Raw genomic sequence first — 18,410 nt, forward strand, 5'->3', positions numbered from 1 at the left:
TAATTTGTGAAAATTCTTTCGTTAAATTAATTAATATTTTAAATTAACATTATATAACACGCGCGTGTCATGCGATCACACAATTATATAATATTTCGAAATTTTCGTGCTTTGTTTTTTTATTACTATCGAATTAATAATAATAAATCCGCGCTCTAAGATAGCACAATTTTGTTTGCCATTCAAAATAGTTTCGAAAAGTTTAATCAGAAGAAACGCGTGCGAAGAACGCTAACATGATAAAACGACAACCTTGAGCGAAGCAACGTTGCGAATAATACGGCTATTAACTTGCAAACGCGGCGGCAGATAACGCCCTTCCTTGCTACCATCTTCGGTCAGGTTCGAAGAACCTTCCTTTCGTAACGTTGCTACCAGTTCTTTCTCCTCACCGACCGGGCCACTCAAGAATTAATGCACGCAGCTTTTCTTAACGCGTGGGAGGACATCTTGCTTGATTAATCGATCGGTGAGACTGCACCTTAGACGAAGGCGCATGAACTCTCTATTTTTGTGCATGCAAATATATCATTTCCCGGTAGAGGCATGTAACAGGCTCATTAAAGCCAATGAAAGTGTTGTAGTAAGTGTAGGCAATAAGTAATAGATCTCATTACCAATAAATTTTATAGCGTCGAGTAAGATAATCAAGAAACCTATAGAGCTATAGCTAGATAATTATTTTTTTTAAATTTGTAATCGCTTATCTGTACTTCATAGATAAATCAAATATTTGTAAAAGTTTTTTTGAATTGTGCAAAACGTTTTAAACGTAAGTTATTAAAAAATATCTTTATCTATATTGTTAATATGAATTAATATGAACATTTCATAGCGATTAAAAATGAGATTTATAATTCAAAACTGCATAAGAGTATGCACAATTAGCGCTGATGCAGTCGCCCTAGAAAAGTGGGAGGTGCAAGAATAGCATGTAATCGTGAAATCAATGCTACTGCTGCTCTACATAGTGCTATTATCTATATGTTATACGTCACGGAAATAACGTCAGAAAAAGTCATCGTTACTCTTGAAGGTGTCCTAAATTACTCGGTGAAATATCTGTTATTCTATTTAATCATCGACATTTCTCATGTTTTTAATTCATTACTAGCGTATATTTTTAAGAGAACTTTTTAATAGCTATGTAAAACTAACGTTAATAAAACAAGAGAGAGAAAGAAATGTAAAATTCACTCAAAATATTTTTTTAAATATTCACAAAGTTATCGATGATTGTATAAATATTTTTAGTACGAGATTTTATGATAAAATTGTAAAATTCATAATATAAATCAAATTATATTACATCTTTTCGTCACACAGGAATAAATAATTTTTTTTTTTAATTTTTTGTGTTAATCGTCGTGCACGCGACGTATAAAAAAATCATGTTTTTCTTCATATTTCGCAAATTCTTGGTCAGACAGAAATATATATTTCCACATTAAAGTCCCACTATGCTATTCATCACGTAGAAAAGGTGAATAGCGGATATCAAAGTATTTTTGAAAAACCGGTGTCCAGGAAAATACCGCATTGACGTGCGACCTGGTGGCCTGGTCCTGCCAGGTACGTATCCATACGTTTTCCCCCCTATTGCTTTCCATGTGTAATCTCGAGCGTTTGTTGACTTCGTCGTGCTCACACGAGCATGGTCGCATGCTCATCGTCGCACCGGCGCGCAGTTCTACCTGCGATCGATAGTCTACAAGAGAACCGAACGATTCCCGTCGCCGCCACGATATATATATATATATATATATATATGCTGACAACGTGACGTCATGGCGAAATAATCCTCATCGTGAAATCAAATTCACTGGTATCGCAGGATCTTTCCTCGAAAGAAGAACAAGGACACGCCATCGAGGAGTGAGAAATTCATTTCGATTGATTTGGATGGCGGATATCTAGAGATGACAATTTTAGAATTCACGTAATATGCAAAAGATAATTGAGACAAAGCACGTGGCAAGGCATAGCTTCAATTAATTTAATAATAAATAAAATTGTCGTAAATATAATAGCGTAAATAAATATAACTGCATGCATATGTAATATTTTTTTAAAGACGCAGATGAAATTTAGAATCTCTCTGGAATATTTCGATTTAAGAGAAATAGAGACTTATAAAAGCTGAGTCGTCAAGAGACGACTTTTACAGACAGGAATTAAAAATATGTACCGGGCAACACGCGGCGAGCCATTCGAGATCAAGGTCGTGAGGACTGCAAAGTTTCGCGCGGCTCTGAGTAAAAACCTAATATTTAGATACGAGGAAGAGAGTTAAAAAGAAAAAAATAATGCAAAGGGATGTCTGTTGAAGAGAATTGCATCGCTTTGAAGACTTAAAGTCTTTATCCAAGAGAGCCTGGTAACAAACGAAGAACATACAAAGACATATTCAAAATCTATTGTGAGAACTGTATTACACGAACGTTAAGATCATTATTCCACTTGACAATTCGTGAATCTCATTTCACCAGGATCGAATCCCAAGAGAGTAAATTGCATATTATGCGGAGAGTGCGGTATTGAGGATGACTTCACATTCTGTCAGCTGTGCAAACTAAATGTCTTGATGTGCAATAGAGAAAATGTGTAGTTAACAATGATTTTCAATTAAAGTAGTGTTCCAATTTAATAATTAATAATCATATAATAAATTATTTTTCTTTTCAAACTTTAAGTTTCGTCTCTTCTAATGTAATTTATGTTATATATGTTTCGAAACGATTTTAATTTATACAAAATATATTTCATTTATTGTAAAATATTTTAAATAATTAAATGTCTGCTGTCAAAGGGAAGTGAGTATCACTTTTTTTTATTAAAATATTCGTAGTTTAATAATAAAAAATATTGCGTATTAATGTAAAGTAAAATAGGAGATAGAATGAAAATATAAATTTATATTAAAATATATTAAAAATGTGTATGTGTGTATCTAACCATCAGAATCAAACAATGAAATATTATGAATTATTTAAGAAAAAACGTTAAAATTTAATAAACCTATACATTTCGAGACTCATAAATTTGACATTGTGCAAAGTATTTTTTAAATATAAAATTAATAATTAATTTGTACGTTACAATAAATATTTCCCTTGTAGATTTAAAATTTTTATTTTCGTGAATTTTTATATGCAGTCACTCTATAACATTTTCATGTTCCAGTCGCTATAAAAAAGTAAGAGATTAAAAATATAATTTATGAAAGGAATAGAGAAAAAAAACATTAATATTAGTTAAATCAAATTATTGTGATACATCAGTCTCAATGATTCTTGCGATACAGTATATATTCTTAGTAAAAATAATAAATCAATGTTCTATAATTTTATAATATTTATATAATAACTCTATAATATTTATAAAATTTATTTTTAGATTATTTTTAATATATTTTAATATACACTGTCTCGTACATTAACTGCTTTATATGAATTGTCATTTTCAAGTTCTTTATTTACAACTGACCTATATACCTTTTTAGGAAACATGTGAAATTTCGAACGATTGCAAAAATTCATCGAGATGTCCTTGAAATATTTAATACAGATGTTCACATACATACACACACATATCATAAAAAAAAGGTACACAGATGATCATCATGATGGAAAATTATCTTGATCCGCCCGCGACTAAAATCAGCGCAAATAAACATGCTGACATTTAATGATCCTGTGTGTGATCTCGGCTTCTTTGTGGGTAAGCATCCGCATACGGTCAAGAAACAGTTACATTTTTGTACCGCACAGTGCACAGTCACGAAACCGGCTTGTTACCGGAAACGTTAATTACCGCAACGAGTGGGACTGTCTACGATCGCAGAAATAGACGCGGGAGAGAATTTTTCGCATGGTTTTGTTTTAGTTGAATAAATGGAAGTTGGTAAAAAAAAAAAAAAAAAAAAAGACAAATTAAAAAAGAGTATTGCATCATCAGACAAACGTACATAAAAACACATAATATCTTTTATGGCGATTATTAAACTTGTTACATAAGCCCGTCACAAGTGTAATTTCGTGATAAACTTTCTGTATTTAGAAAAAAATCCAGGAAAAGATCGAAAATTCTCGAGTTTATAAAAGCTTTCGCTTACGTAAACACATTCCCAGAACACAATCGAGCGAGACGATCAATAATCGTCGGTAAGAAAAATTAAAACTTAAGTTTAATATGACATATAAGTTCAATTTAAAAGGAGGATATAACTGCATATATAATACATGTGCGTTACAAGTTTTTTGTAAAGTAAGTTTTTGTGTAAACTAACAATCAATTTTTCTTACAAAAAAGCTTTGTTTTTTCATAATATAAAGCGCCGAATTGCGGGCCGGCATTTTATAAAAAAAATCTAGACTTTTTGTAAAAAAAAAAAATTAAATTTGCAAGAGGTCTATGATATATGTGTATAACACACAGATTTATTGATATTTATTGATATTTATAAGGAGAATCATTATGTATAAATTCAGAGAGAAATGAACAGAATATAAATAAGAGAACTGTGAGTTAAATAAATGTGATATACAAAATCGCAAAAACTCGTTTTATGAAAATCATTTTAATCATCTTGCAGCAACACAAATGACAGAGAAAGTTACATTGTCATTTTTTGATAGTTGTTTCGAAACAAATGATTACCTTAAGCTCGAAAAAAACTTGTGCCACGATAAAAACCGTAAATCTTATCCGTTAACATTTCGGTTAAAGGAGAATGTGCGTGGAAAAGAAGCGATCACTCGACGTTACGTGACGTATATGTATAACCGGCCGGATAATCTCGTGGTGAGAACCAATCTCGCGCGTGACCGAGACGTAAGCAAATCTCACGTGCACGCGCCCGTAGAAATGTCATCGATCATATCGTCTCGATACGCACGCGAGATTCAAGACTCGCGCGAGAGGAACGAGGGACAGGAAGTTAGATACCTGTCGGCGGAGGGCGCGTTCATACCGGAATCGATAACGGCGAGGAGGGCAGCGCGCCGTGGGGAGGCCAGGATGCAACCCCGACGACGATGATGCACGTCGCAGGTAAATGGGTCGCGCGACGTAAAACACGCGCGCGTGCGCGCGTGCGTCCGCCACGACTTCGGTATCACAATAACTCCGATTTTCGCGAAATCGCCGAGATTTCGTCGTGACTGGTTTCTGTCGGTGTCCCAGACTTTCTCGAGCCTTCGGTGCTACCGCCAATATCGCAATCTTTCTCTCTCTCTCTCTCTCTCTCTGTCTCTCTCTCTCTCTCTCTCGTTCTCTTTGTATCTGTCAAAATTGCTACTTATCTCGCAACTCACCTGCGTACACCTGTGCGCCTGACAGCGCTGTTCTCCGGAAGCGGTGTCCAAAATCCGCGGGCGCGAAAAGCGATCCGGTCTGTGACGCACTCGCGGACTCGATCAAACCGCGTGCGTACAAAAGGGAAAGGGTAAGGGATGACGGAAGGAGAAGAATAGTGACAAGGGCGAAAGAAAAGAAACGAGGAAGAGGAACAGGAAAGTGATACGCGGAAGGAGGAAGTGAAACCGAGCGAGAAGATAGACGGAGAAAGGTGGAGAAAGAGATCGGGATCTTGTATCGCGGGACAAGGTTTTCGTCTCGCGAGGGACGAATTTCTTCTAAAATCTAAGACGATTGCGAATCTTTCTCGTGTCACGGGGAGAAAATGCGCGACGAGAGCCCGAGGAGAGCACACGGCACGCGCGCGGCTCTCTATCGCGGCGGCATTTTCACTGAAGAAACAGCAGAGAGGAACGAGAGAGAGAGCTCTTTGCGGCGAGACCCGAGACCCCCCCCCCCTCCCCGAGAGTCGGCGGAGCCCCGTTTTCGTAAAACGCTCACGGACTCTGCGCGTATCGGGAACGACCGGAGCGGGGTACGCATGCGCTTCCATTCACGACGGGTGCACGCGAGCGCGCCGTCTCTTATCAGCGGTGAGCGTCACGTCGGTGCGGGGGCGCATTTAATCCCCCCCCTACCACCCTCTTGCGCGTGAAAGAGAGACGTGGGGTTTTTGAGGGCACTATAAAGAAAGGGGAACGCGAACGAAACAGGAGCGGAGTCGGTTTCTGAAATACCCTAAGTTGCAAAGTGTTAATTATTTTATAAGAATAATATTGTAAACAAAATCATATTATGTAAACAAAAAATTGAGATTAATCAATTTTATGAGAAAAAGAAAGAGAGATGTTTGAAATTATTTATACAGAAGAACGTAAATAAACACTCAAAAAAATATTTTGCTAATGTAGATAGATTTCTAGATGTCTCAATTTATCGCTACTTTTTGTACCTGTTAGAATATTGTTTGTCACGTATAGAATTTATAGCAGCAATATTCTAGCAATATCTCTATAAAATTTAGATCCCATTGCCAAATATTAATGACAAATATAAAATTATTCTTCACAATAGGTCTTAAAGATAGGCACCACGGAAAAGTTTTTCGTCTAAATTACACTAATAGTACAGATATAAATTCTGTCTCTGTCATTTAAATTAATTAAGTGCAAAAAAAAAATATATGTAGTATCATAGTATTTGCTAATAATTTATCTGTTTTAGTTAATTTTTTCACCTAGAAAATTTTTGTTCAAGTTGCAAGATCATTTTTTCGAGTGAAACGTGAATATATTTAGCTTGTAAAAGGACGTCAATTTTTATGTAGACAAATTCTTTCGAGGAATATTGAATTTGAATATCAAGAATTCATTTTTTCAATTTTTTTTTATCATGTAAAAAAAGTTCAAGAAAGTATAGATGTAAAAGATTAGTCACTTAACAACGGTAAAATCATACGATTCAACATTTAACATGATGATACAGATAATTCTATTTTTTCACTGTAGAGACTTGTCTTAAATTTTCTCTTTTAATTTCATTTTTCTTTTAAAATACACATGTCATACTACAGAATAATTAGTAATTAAATGTTATTATCTTATCTTTTCTACCATAATATAAGTGAGAACTATACTAATATATATTATGAAAAAAAGAAAGAGAAAGAAACCTGATATTACAAACTGTACGATGTGTACTCTCCTATAATGTACTCTTGTCATGTCTTTTTTCAAGAAAATATATTACAAATCTTTTCTTATCAGTTTACTCTACTCTCGAGAAGCGAATCTAGTGGTTATTTGATTTTTTTATCTTTACACGTTGACTGTAGGAGAAAATGATACAGTTTTGATGTAGCAGAGAAAGAGAGAGGAAGAGAGAGAACCAGTTCGAAGAAAAGATGTTTATAAAGTTACCCCAGGTGCAGGTTTTAAGCTTGCTAAATATATTTAAAATTTTTTTCTCTCTTGGGAACAGCACGAATAATGTATAATAAAGAATTAATTACATCTTTATTGCTTTATAATTTTAGGAAAAAAGAATCTTGTTGTACATATTATACAGTTAAATAATTGCAAATAAAACAGTTTTTTAAATTAATTTTACATATATTACAGATATTACACTAGACAGATATATGTTGTAAATTATCTCATTGTCAGTCAAATTATTCTAACCGTTTGCGCTGATTGTTTTAAAAATGCAACGGATGCATAGCAAAAATAACTGTACTCTTCAAATCGGATCAGGCACAGGAATTTTCGGCATACGACCTTCCATCATATCACTTAGTAATACACTGATCTCCTGAGAAGAAATGATCTATTTAGTTTACAAATATAATACTTAAATATAATTCTAATTTCTAAATTATCTTTTAAATCTATGCTATCTGTCTCTTAAAGATAACATTAATTATTAAACAAATATAATTGATAAGAAGTATATATACCTCTTCTCGCTGCATTCTCAACCTATCGATAATGGGCTCGTTAAAGTTAGGATCATTACTAGGGTCCTCCAAACTCTCATTGCTTCTAGATACTTGCGGAATGCGGGAGATGTAAATCTGTTTAATGGTGTCTAAAATTGCCGATGGTCTCGTTTGAGGAAACTGCAAATCGATCCGTCCAAAAGAATCCGCGCCCGCCGGCATCATTAACGGCTTCTCATAATTCGTGCACTTTTCCTCCCTTGCGATTTATTCAAGGAATATTAATAATATATTTTACGAATTAACGAACAATAAACGTTAAAATTATTTTAGACAGTGCATACCATTTACAAGTATATGTATCAAAGACTTACGTAAAGGAAGAACCAAATCCGTAGTGAGATAATAGATCTTTAAGTCGTCGCACGAGAAACTTATCTTTAGAAGAATAATAATAAAGACTTGCACCGAGATTGTGAGCTATCGCTCTCAGTATCTTGCCAATAAATTCTTTTTTATCCGAATCGAATTCCTATTGCAATGATTAACAGAATGAAACGCATAGATTTGAAACAAATTTGTTTAAGTATCAAAAATACGCTTTGAGATGTACGAGTATGTATGTCATTTTATTGAAGAGATTAAAAATTTATTGAAAAGTTAGCTTTGTAATAATTTATGTATATACACTTTCCTTGAAATTAATCAAACCAGGCACAAAATAAATGTTCAATATTAATTAATTGTAGTATTTTGAAATTGAAATTATAATAGCACTTCCTTGACTTTGTCTATTATTAATTGTGATAAAAAGAAAATATGTGATTTTTGAAATATATTTTTATATTAAAACTAGCAAATCTTGAATATCTAGAATAAAAAGAAAATAAATATATGCAAATATATATAAAATACCTTGAATTCATCATATCGTCCACCTAAGATGCACATCTGCATCGGGAATGGATCAACTCCGCGTTCCATATCTTTTTTTATATTTGCTATTCTTTTTTCCCGTAATTTTTGAATTGTCTCGGGATCATAACTCATTTTCAAACCACTTCGTAGTACGGAAAGGGTTTCCTCGAAGGAAGTCCATAATTCCTCTGGTCGCGATAAATCCAGCATCATCAATATCACAGTATGATGAGCAGAATGTGTTAATGTAGATCCGGTCATTGCGACGGATACCAAAGAAGAAGCCAAGTGACCCACTTCCCACACGTGCACTATATTTTTCACCTGCATACACGCGCATACGCACACACAGTATAGCATTCTATTTATAAATTTAATAATTCAATAATGGAGTAGCAAGAGTTTTAATAAAATTAATAGAAATTTTATTATTTATATTTTAATTATAAATATATTAATATTAATTATTAATATTGTCACATAAATAAATTTATTTTCTGAAGTTTGTAATCAGAGAAACGAGAGAAAGATATATATGATACGACTTTTTAATGTAAAAAAAAAAAAAGAGGAACGGAAGATATTGTTTATAAATATATTTTTACAGATAAATAAATATGTAATTGACACGTGTATCACTTACTAAACTTTTCACAGTTTTGCGACCAAACGAATAATCCATCGCTATAGTTGCTTTTGGCCTTTCATCTTTTTCGAGAAATCGATATACCATTGTTGTTTTACCCTAGAAACGTAACTGAAAATGCAAAGTACGTCGCGACTAATACAATACACTTTCCTAATTTTATCACTTACAATTCCTTTACTGCCAAGGATAATAATGGATCGTTCGTGAGTTTCATTAGGATCAGTCTTTCGTCTATTTTCTTCCTCTATAGCGAGCCGTAATGCAGTTTCTCGCATAGATTCTTCACTATAACATCAACTTTACTAAGTAATTCTGTTACATCAAAAATATATAACAAGTATAATAGATAATAGGTAATAGGAGTATCATAAATTATTTATTTATTAAGTTGCATATATCTTTACTAAAGACTCTTGGTTTTTTTTTCCGAATCTCTTATTTGTAAATTATTATTGTAAAAAATTAATGATCTGTGTGTTAATCAAAAAACATTTTTATAAAAATATTCTCACACTAATGGCTTGATATAATCATTTAATTTAATAGTACATTATAATAATACATGTTTCTTTAATATATATAATACAAAGGACTAACGAATTAAATATATACAGAATAAATTAATCACCGATTTTCTGCAGACATTGTTTTTAAAACAGTGAAGAATGATATAAATTGTAGTTGTATTCGCACAATTCCATGTTTCTCTAGGTTATGAATATGTTTTACTTTTCGTTACTATAGAAACAGGTGAGCGATCATTCGTACCATTCTTGCATGATGTAAATTTGTATTTATATTATTATAGATGAATGATCTCTCTCGGTATGCAATATATAGTGTGCAATAGAGCACAGTCTTCGATGTAGCTGTTTAGAAATGATAAATAATTAATTTCTATATTATTTGACATTTCTTAATGTAATGTCCAGTCTTGGTTTACAAAGTTTAATAGGCATTAGGTTTCATTATATTTAAATAAATAATGTGTTACATTATTCTATCTTTCAATTTTCGCAGTGTCATTAATCCTTTATGTGTTGATGTGTTGTGATGTTTTATGTTCATAATACATTATGCAAGAGAGTACAAGGTATAATTTATATCTACGTTTAATCGCTTTTCTACGTAACGCTTCATTCGTATGCGCGATGATCTAACGCGAGGTCATCAGTCTTGGTAAAGAAATATCCATGAGGAGATATCTTTTATGGTAATCAACTCTGACTACTTTAATTTTGATTTTCCTATGATAAAAAATGTTTTCAGAGTTTTATAATATCCATCTACGCTGGATCATAACGCATAGTCTTCTAAATTTGTGAATCTGTTTACGAATTAAATTGATTACTTCTTGCATACGTTATGTACAACTTTTAGACTAGATGAAGTCAGGAATGTAATGCACGTTACAATTTGCAACTCGACATCTTTTTTTTTAAACCAAAATATATATGCAAAAGTTTTTTTAGAATCTTTTACGAAAATTTTTCATGATTACAAACACATCATCCTTCATATATATATATATATATATATATATATATATATATATATATACATACATACATACATATATATATATATATATATATATATATAAGTATTATAAATTATTTATTATGTAAGAATTGTGATATTACAAATTCTGAAAAATATTAGCATAATTTATTAAGTAATATAAGCGGCTTTTTTTTAAACTTAAAATGATGACGCATCTTTTTTATAATTTTTTTAGGCGCGCATCATACATTTTTTAATTTTATTCTTACAACGTATTGGTTATAATCGATGCACAATCGATTTACATAATAAACATGTTACGATTAAAGCAGTCATATTCTTTGTTTAAATTTTTTTTAAAATTAAATTTAATTAAATTCTTTTTAAATGTTATTTTCATTTCTATATACATTGTATGTGCTATATAATTTGTTCCAATCTAATTGATGTTGAAATTTGCATTATGAAAAAATCTTTTTAAAAATGTCTAATTTTGGAAATATATGTAAGCTGCGCGCATACTAAATACAATATCATACAAAAAACTTACAAATTATTTAGTTTTGCTGACATCATAATACATTGAATACAATACATTCAAATGTTTGTAAAGGATAATATTAAAAGAAAATAAATACTGTTTTTCTCTGCAATCTTTTCATCTAGGACCACATATATATTTATTCCAGAAAATAAAATTTCTATGAATATATCTTCCATAGTTTATATATGTATATATATATTTATATATGTATTTTATAGTAATTTCTTGAACACTATGGTCGGTAAAAATATTTAAGAGAGACGTATGACACGATTATCCAATGTAATCACAAAATTATAATATTAAATATGAAATTGATGATGTAAGTTATTAAAAATATTATTAAAAAAAAATATTTTGTCGGAATTAATAGGAAATAAGTTATGATTATATCATTTATGTGAAAAAAGAATTTTCAATTTTTAATTTTATAGAAATATCATGTTTGTTGTTCTCTTTACATCAAATTAATGGAACTGTATCGCGTTTTGTCGGCGCATATGTATCATGATATTTAGCATTAATTATTTAAAGTACTCACGATATTACAAATCATAAATCCAATGCCAGTAACAGTTCTTTTATAAAATCTATCGGGCAATCGGTGAACGTCGTATGTTTCATGTTTCAGATATAACGAATGATACAAGGAAGACGAATGTGTGTCACAGAGATTAGTCACCTTTTCCTGTAATATTTCATTGCTTCTATAATGCAGTATATCACGCGCTCTGCATGTTATCTAGTCCATATGTCATTCATCCAATCGTCGTTTAACTCTTCGCTCGGTAGAACTTTTAATTTTCTCAAGGCTTCGAGATAAAATGTGAGCTCCGACGTGACCACGCCGTGTTGCGGGCCACCATTGTTCACTATGTTCATCTTAACCAATTGCTCCCTAAGTTTCTCCTTGAATGATGAATTTACCGTACGGTAAAGAGATTGTACTTCGACAGTAGGCAAAATCCCAGAGACGGCTTCGTGAAGTTTCATTAGATAACTATGTGAGCAAAAGAGATATGTATATATTAGAAGAAGGATGTATTATAAAAATCACACATAATTGAATATACATTGAGACATTTACCTAGAAATATTTCTGAAAGATTTAGATGGCACTGGAGGTCTTGCTGTCCATTTGGATATTTGCCCGCCCAATAAATTGTCTACGATAGTAAGAATTTTTCCTTCAATCTCACGTACATGCGCGCGAATGTCCCTTTCAACGCTATCTAATAAAGCCACCCCTCCACTTATACCGGATGTACCAATAAATCCTCGACTAGGATTTTGTTCTGTGAGTGCTGTGTATTAAAATTTATATTGAGGATATTTTACTTAATTGTGACAAATTGTTGATTTGATATAAAAATATTTGATATATTTTATGTCATTAAGAATTACCTTGGAAATGCGTTTTGACAAACGGCATAAACCACAAAATTAGCTTAAGACTTCGCGCCGCCAATACGAGTATCGTACTTGTAATGGTTTTTAAGCCTGCAACTTGCATTGCGCCTGCACCCAGAACTAGTTGACAGCATCGAGAATTATAATGTCTTAATAATTCGGCTAATTGCCTTCCTATGGTTCCAGATAAGGCGACCAATTCACTGCCGGTTCTAAAAAGAGATCGTATACGTTACACTATGTAAAGTTTACGAACAGATACTGTCTTTACCTGCAGTACTCGTGTATCATCTGTATAAGCATCAGAGCAGCACCAACAACGGCGAATTTCTCATCGCCAACCATGATAAAATTTTCTACACTCTCGTTTTTCGTGTCATCCTCGTGTGTAAATATTTTAAGCGGAAAGCACTTGTTCTCATATACATATGTCACTAGCGATTGAAATTCTAACGGTACGTCAGCTTGTTTCCACCTTTCGGATTCCAATAGCAGTGTTAATTTAGTTTTGCGTTCATTATGAAAGCGTTGTACAAATTTACTCGCTTGTGCCTGTAAAAAGAGATCACGGATGATACGCCGATGAAAGAATTATTTTACCTGACTGCACTAAAAAATCAATTTTGTACAAATAATATGTATGACATGTACGTATAAAATAATAATTTACCTTAAATGCCGATCGTAACGCAGTACACTGTTTGCCGCAAAGTTTCTCACAAGCGTGCGTGAATTCTTCCACCATATTAGCCAGTTGACAAACCTGAGTGGTCGTTGCTTTCTCGCTCAACCAAGATCCCTTATCGTTCCACGTTTGACTTTCCTTATTTTCCTCTAATTTATTCTGCGAGATATCAGCGATAATCTTGTCATTGTGAAGTTTATCCTTCTCATTTGTTCCCGCCGAAAGTAGATTGCCCATTCGCTCGTGACAATAATCACATATAGAGGTAATCATATCAGTGAGCTTGTTAATTACTCGCCCGTGCTCTTCTTGAGTCAGTAATCTATCAAGTACTGATTCGTCAAATGAGCCATCGCATAAACGTCCGGCTGACAAGTCCGCTGTGTCTCTCATCACATCATGAACTGCCTAATAAGAATATTCAATCATTATACGTATATGTATATATGTAAAATACACTCTTTAACTCAAAAGAATAATAGTCACCATATCTCGAGATCACATATTTAAAGTTATTTAGTTTACGTAATTAAATTTCTTCCATAACATAAATAAAACAAAATCTCATATTTGAAATTAATATTTATATAAAATAGATTTAGATAATATAGTGCCTTTAATAATGTAAAAGACTGAAGTAATATACATATATTACGGTCTTTCCGTATCGTATGTACCTTAACTCGTAATAAAAGAAATGTGAAAGATTGTATAGTATTGTGGAGCAACGTTAATCTTTCCGTCAAAGAGAGACCCCCGACTTCGAGAGCTGCCGCTTGCTGATCGCTACAACAGTCGCTTGCTGCCAGGGCCTCTATCACCCGTTGCTTCGTCAAGGCTCTTACAGTGGTCACAGCTTCCTCTTTGTACGTATCCACAAATTGAAAATGTTTCTGACGTAGTAGACCAGAAATGATGGAAACCAGTTTATCCTGTTCGTTGAGGACGTACAAATGATCTCACTGGGAAGAGATGTATGAAGGTTTGTTTGCTACGAACTAGGGATAGAATGCGATGCGAAAAAAATTGTGCAAGTACTTACACCGTCCAGAACGGTATTCTCGCCGCCCAATGGCCTATTGAGATCCGCTGTCGCGTACCTTTGAAACTCAGTAGACAGCATCTTGTCCACGAGTTTCTCCATTTCAGTTAATTGAGAACTTAAATGTCTAAATCAAATAAACATATAACGATACATAACATTGTGATAATTCATTAGTTATGGTATTCCTTAACGAAGATTGCACCGTCGTATAATAGATGGTGAAAAATAATCTCTTCGAAGTTTACCTAAAGCTATGTATTCCGTTCAACTCTTGCAAGAGAATCTCTTGCGTCGTAGAAATAAGGTCTAATGCCGCAACGTAATCCGGCGTAGATAACAGCAATTGTATCATGGGTTGGCTTTGATGCACGGTTGCCATAAGTTTTAATTTCTCTTGCACCAATAATCTGTTAGATCTAGCTCGTTCTAGGCTAAATGAAAAGAACAAATATTGCGAAAAATATTTACATTCAAAAAATACTTACAATTAAATATTATTATTGCATTCACATAATATCCTGAACAAGTTGTTAGAATATTACGTTCGTGATTGATTATCGCATTTCATTTGTTAGTAAATAAAAGATTTATCTAAAATAAGCTTTTTACATTGTTCAATAATAAGAATAATAAATAAGTTACAAAATGCATTCTCAATTTGTGGCGCAAATGCAATAATAATATATTTATGAGCTAAATATATGTTGCTATTTTATATTTCCATTTCATTTAATTTTCATGTTTCATATTTCTTTAAAATATATTCTTATTTAATGCATCTTTGGAATAAATAGTTTGTATACTGTGCATATACTCACCGTAAAATTTCAAGAGAATTTTTGACTAGATGCTTATCAACTTGATGTATATTTTTCCTCAGGGCTTTCAAAACCGTAATAGTTTGAGTGAGTTGTTCCATAAGCGCGTCATGAGATGTCATTGCATGGAAAAAGGCTTGAGATTTCGACGCGACTTGCTCCGCTATTCGTACTTCCACAATGTCTAGATAGTGACTAAGCTGTTACAGAATATTTTATGTAATACAACGGCGGATTATTGAAACCTTGGAAATTAATTTTCATGCGTGCATATATTTATAATTCCTTCTATAATCTGATCAAATATTTCAAATGTCAGATGTAATGTTAATAACAAAGACTACTCTTCTTTCGTTTATAAAACTATACCTTTTCTTGCATTTGCTTTACGTGCAAAACAATATTGCATTCTTCGGTTAAAAGACCGTCTTTCGCAAATGGAAACACAGCATCAAAATTGTCCCTTTGTGAAAGATCTAAATTCGGTATTAGGAAAATCTTTGGAATACTAGCTAAATCAAATTGCAGCCGATCTGAAATAAGAGAAAATGTTGTTATATAAATAGATAAATATATAATACAAAGTTAAATTTGATATTGAAGCTTAAAGGATTTTGACGAATTAAACTTATATGTAATTGCATAAGACACAACTGATTTTTTTCTAATTAAATTTAAACAGATTTTATTTTTTAACAGAAAAAGAGAAAATCATTCTTTGTAGAAAAAGAATAGAATATATATTATTTGATTATTAAAATATTTATTCTAAAAAAATATCCATAGGATTTTAACTCAATTTTTTGCATAAAAAGATAAATTTACTCTTACATTGATTTCAAAATATATCCCTGTTAATAATATTTTTCTTGAGTACAGCTTCTATGTACAATACATAAAATATTATAAAGCCTCTCACCCAATGATTTCACCTTCCTAAGGTTCGGAAAATTTTGGAGTAATTCATTCGGAGTAGCTGGCCTATTTGCGTTTGAGTTCATACGCGAATGTTTTCGATATCTCTGAAAGAATAAATATAAAATATAGATTTTAAATTGTTTACACACGGAATAAAATCGTATTGGAATTATTAAAAGTAATATTCATTAAAGAAATTTTACACTTACAAGTAGTGTAAATATTAATTACCCTTGCAATTTTTTTTAAATATGTCTCGAAATGTTGCATTGTGATCTCAGGAAGGTAAGGGCTCTTTGGAATGTCCACTTTTTCCACAAATCCATCTCCCCAGGTACGAGTTAAAAAATTACTCTGCTTTCCCTTGAACGGATCGTTTAGAACTGCAGGTAGATTTTGCACAGCCGAATACACGGTCCAGGACGAACCGCTCTCGGATAACTGACCGTTGCTTTTTCGTTGCTGTTGCATAATTGCGTGCTTAGTGGCATGTGCTATATAATCCTTATCAGAGACACCTTCCACAGGAAGACTAGTGCACACCCCATTATAGCCATAGAGACACACAAAGGATCCACCTTCTCTGGAACAATGTTGATCTCTCAAGTGCCTAGAACAATTTGCAAAATCATCGTCATAAACTAATGCATTGTCATACTAATGAATATAATTAAAAATAATAGGCACAGTTTTCAAGTATTATTAAAGTGACGTGCGAGTATGCATTACATCATCATCATAATTATCGGTTATTATATCGAAAGCCTGTACAATTTTGAAACGTAACTTTCAATTGTCGATAATAAATTATATATGAAAGAAAATCACGAAATATAACGTCATTTTAATAAAACGGAGCGTTGTGAGTGACAGACGTTAGACAGATGGACCCACCTAACGAAGTCTTGAATTTGCTTGAAGGTCTGGTTGGTGCAATGTTCGCACACGAAAACCATGGGTACAGAGTCGGATCCTTTCGCGATTTTTGCCATTGCCTGGGTGTCACCTCAGCTCACCATCCTGATATCGAGAGGCGCGTTTCGGAGCACTGTTTCGGCCGGAGGGATTCTCAGTTCTCACACGCACGACTGCTTTTAACGTGTACACGTCCCCACTTACGAATACACACGTTTTACGATACGTACACGTTGGCCAACTCAAAAACGAGACAGCCGGCTCAGCGAAGGTCACTAACGATATTCCCTTCACATGTGATCTCCTAAGCTCCCTTTCGATCAAGTTCTTATCCTTCATAAATAAAGCGATCATGAATCATGTCAATGAGTACGCGTCATTGTTTTCAATGCGCCGCGCATTTCTGATGACTCATTAATTCGTATTTCTCGGAGCACGAGATACTCTTTCGAGGACATTATGACCACGCGTCTTCAGCGTCACGCGCAAGACTGAATCGAACCAACATGGACCATGGAACGTCATGTCATTATAGCCCTCTTCAGATGGCGTGTTGGTGAATGAAAGAACTTGCTGTCATTTTCCCTCCTGTGTTATTCCAATTTTCCTTGCCTACAGGTCGTCCCAAAAGACATTGACCGCTTTAGAATATATCGAGTCTATTCTGCAGATAACACAATTGTATTTGCAATCACTGACAGTAAGTAAGCTTGATTCGTATATAATCTCTAATTCGACGCGATTTAATATTGTGTATATTACAAATTATAGTATACAATGCTTGATTCAACAATAGTACATACATAAATATTTAATATTTAATATCATTTACTTTTAATTTAATATTTATTTATATCAATAGCTGAAGCAATATTGAATTTGATTATTCATTTTTAAAAAACTATAAAACTAACATTTTCTAGGATAAAATAACTAACAGCCTTAATTTTTTTTTAAATATTTAGAAAATCGTTTATTTAAAAACAAGTAATTTTTTAGTCTTTATTTTATTTTAACTAAAATAAGTTGTATAACATTTAAGTTATATACTATTATTTTTTAAGTATGAATTTTGATGGTAAAATTTTGTTTTTTTATTAACATTTGACATTTCAAAAATTATTTAGAAATATCCAAATCTCTAAAAAATTATATTCCAGTGCATAGATCATCCAGAGTGATAAATCATAATTCAATGTTATAAATAAAA

At 32.7% G+C, this 18,410-nt stretch overlaps 3 protein-coding genes across 5 annotated transcripts in view; all 3 read right to left on the minus strand.

Moving 5' to 3' along the window:
- Numb (NUMB endocytic adaptor protein) overlaps positions 1 to 5,810 on the minus strand; it is a 69,438-nt gene extending 63,628 nt beyond the window's left edge. For both annotated transcript variants that reach the window (XM_072888967.1, XM_072888965.1), the window contains exon 1: positions 5,316 to 5,810. The gene's annotated coding sequence lies outside the window, so the exon portion shown is untranslated. The remainder of the gene's footprint in view (positions 1 to 5,315) is intronic.
- A 1,541-nt stretch (positions 5,811 to 7,351) lies between these two features.
- LOC140664042 (cytoplasmic dynein 2 light intermediate chain 1) lies at positions 7,352 to 10,880 on the minus strand. 2 transcript variants are annotated; one of them, XM_072888742.1, is made up of 7 exons: positions 9,991 to 10,880; positions 9,530 to 9,647; positions 9,357 to 9,458; positions 8,711 to 9,037; positions 8,170 to 8,327; positions 7,814 to 8,054; positions 7,352 to 7,668 (listed from the first exon to the last, which is right to left on the minus strand). In XM_072888742.1, the coding sequence occupies exons 1-7, from the start codon at positions 10,005 to 10,007 to the stop codon at positions 7,597 to 7,599; spliced, it is 1,035 nt and encodes a 344-aa protein (XP_072744843.1). In that variant the 5' UTR covers positions 10,008 to 10,880; the 3' UTR covers positions 7,352 to 7,596. The 2 variants fall into 2 exon arrangements, with proteins under 2 accessions (XP_072744843.1, XP_072744844.1); XM_072888743.1 differs by having other exon boundaries at positions 9,530 to 9,674.
- A 131-nt stretch (positions 10,881 to 11,011) lies between these two features.
- Scat (VPS54 subunit of GARP complex scat) lies at positions 11,012 to 17,678 on the minus strand. The gene is made up of 13 exons (XM_072888291.1): positions 17,180 to 17,678; positions 16,517 to 16,895; positions 16,287 to 16,389; positions 15,737 to 15,900; positions 15,368 to 15,567; positions 14,795 to 14,980; positions 14,547 to 14,673; positions 14,182 to 14,436; positions 13,490 to 13,912; positions 13,091 to 13,371; positions 12,814 to 13,031; positions 12,497 to 12,713; positions 11,012 to 12,409 (listed from the first exon to the last, which is right to left on the minus strand). Exons 1-13 carry the CDS (start codon positions 17,275 to 17,277, stop codon positions 12,148 to 12,150), a joined length of 2,913 nt encoding a protein of 970 aa, XP_072744392.1. The 5' UTR covers positions 17,278 to 17,678; the 3' UTR covers positions 11,012 to 12,147.
- Between the last annotated feature and the right edge of the window lie 732 nt (positions 17,679 to 18,410).

This window comes from Anoplolepis gracilipes, chromosome 3, assembly GCF_047496725.1.
Source record: "Anoplolepis gracilipes chromosome 3, ASM4749672v1, whole genome shotgun sequence".
NCBI classification, from domain to species: domain Eukaryota; kingdom Metazoa; phylum Arthropoda; class Insecta; order Hymenoptera; family Formicidae; genus Anoplolepis; species Anoplolepis gracilipes.

Coding starts and splice junctions, on each gene's coding strand:
- LOC140664042 (XM_072888742.1), bottom strand. Junction 8,328..8,710: donor GACGATATGATGAATTCAAG/GTATTTTATATA, acceptor TCATTGCAATAG/GAATTCGATTCGGATAAAAA. Junction 8,055..8,169: donor GGATTTGGTTCTTCCTTTAC/GTAAGTCTTTGA, acceptor ATAAATCGCAAG/GGAGGAAAAGTGCACGAATT.
- Scat (XM_072888291.1), bottom strand. CDS start 17,277: ATGGCAAAAATCGCGAAAGGATCCGACTCTGTACCCATGGTTTTCGTG. Junction 15,568..15,736: donor TAAAGCAAATGCAAGAAAAG/GTATAGTTTTAT, acceptor ATTCTGTAACAG/CTTAGTCACTATCTAGACAT. Junction 12,714..12,813: donor TGTCAAAACGCATTTCCAAG/GTAATTCTTAAT, acceptor TTTAATACACAG/CACTCACAGAACAAAATCCT.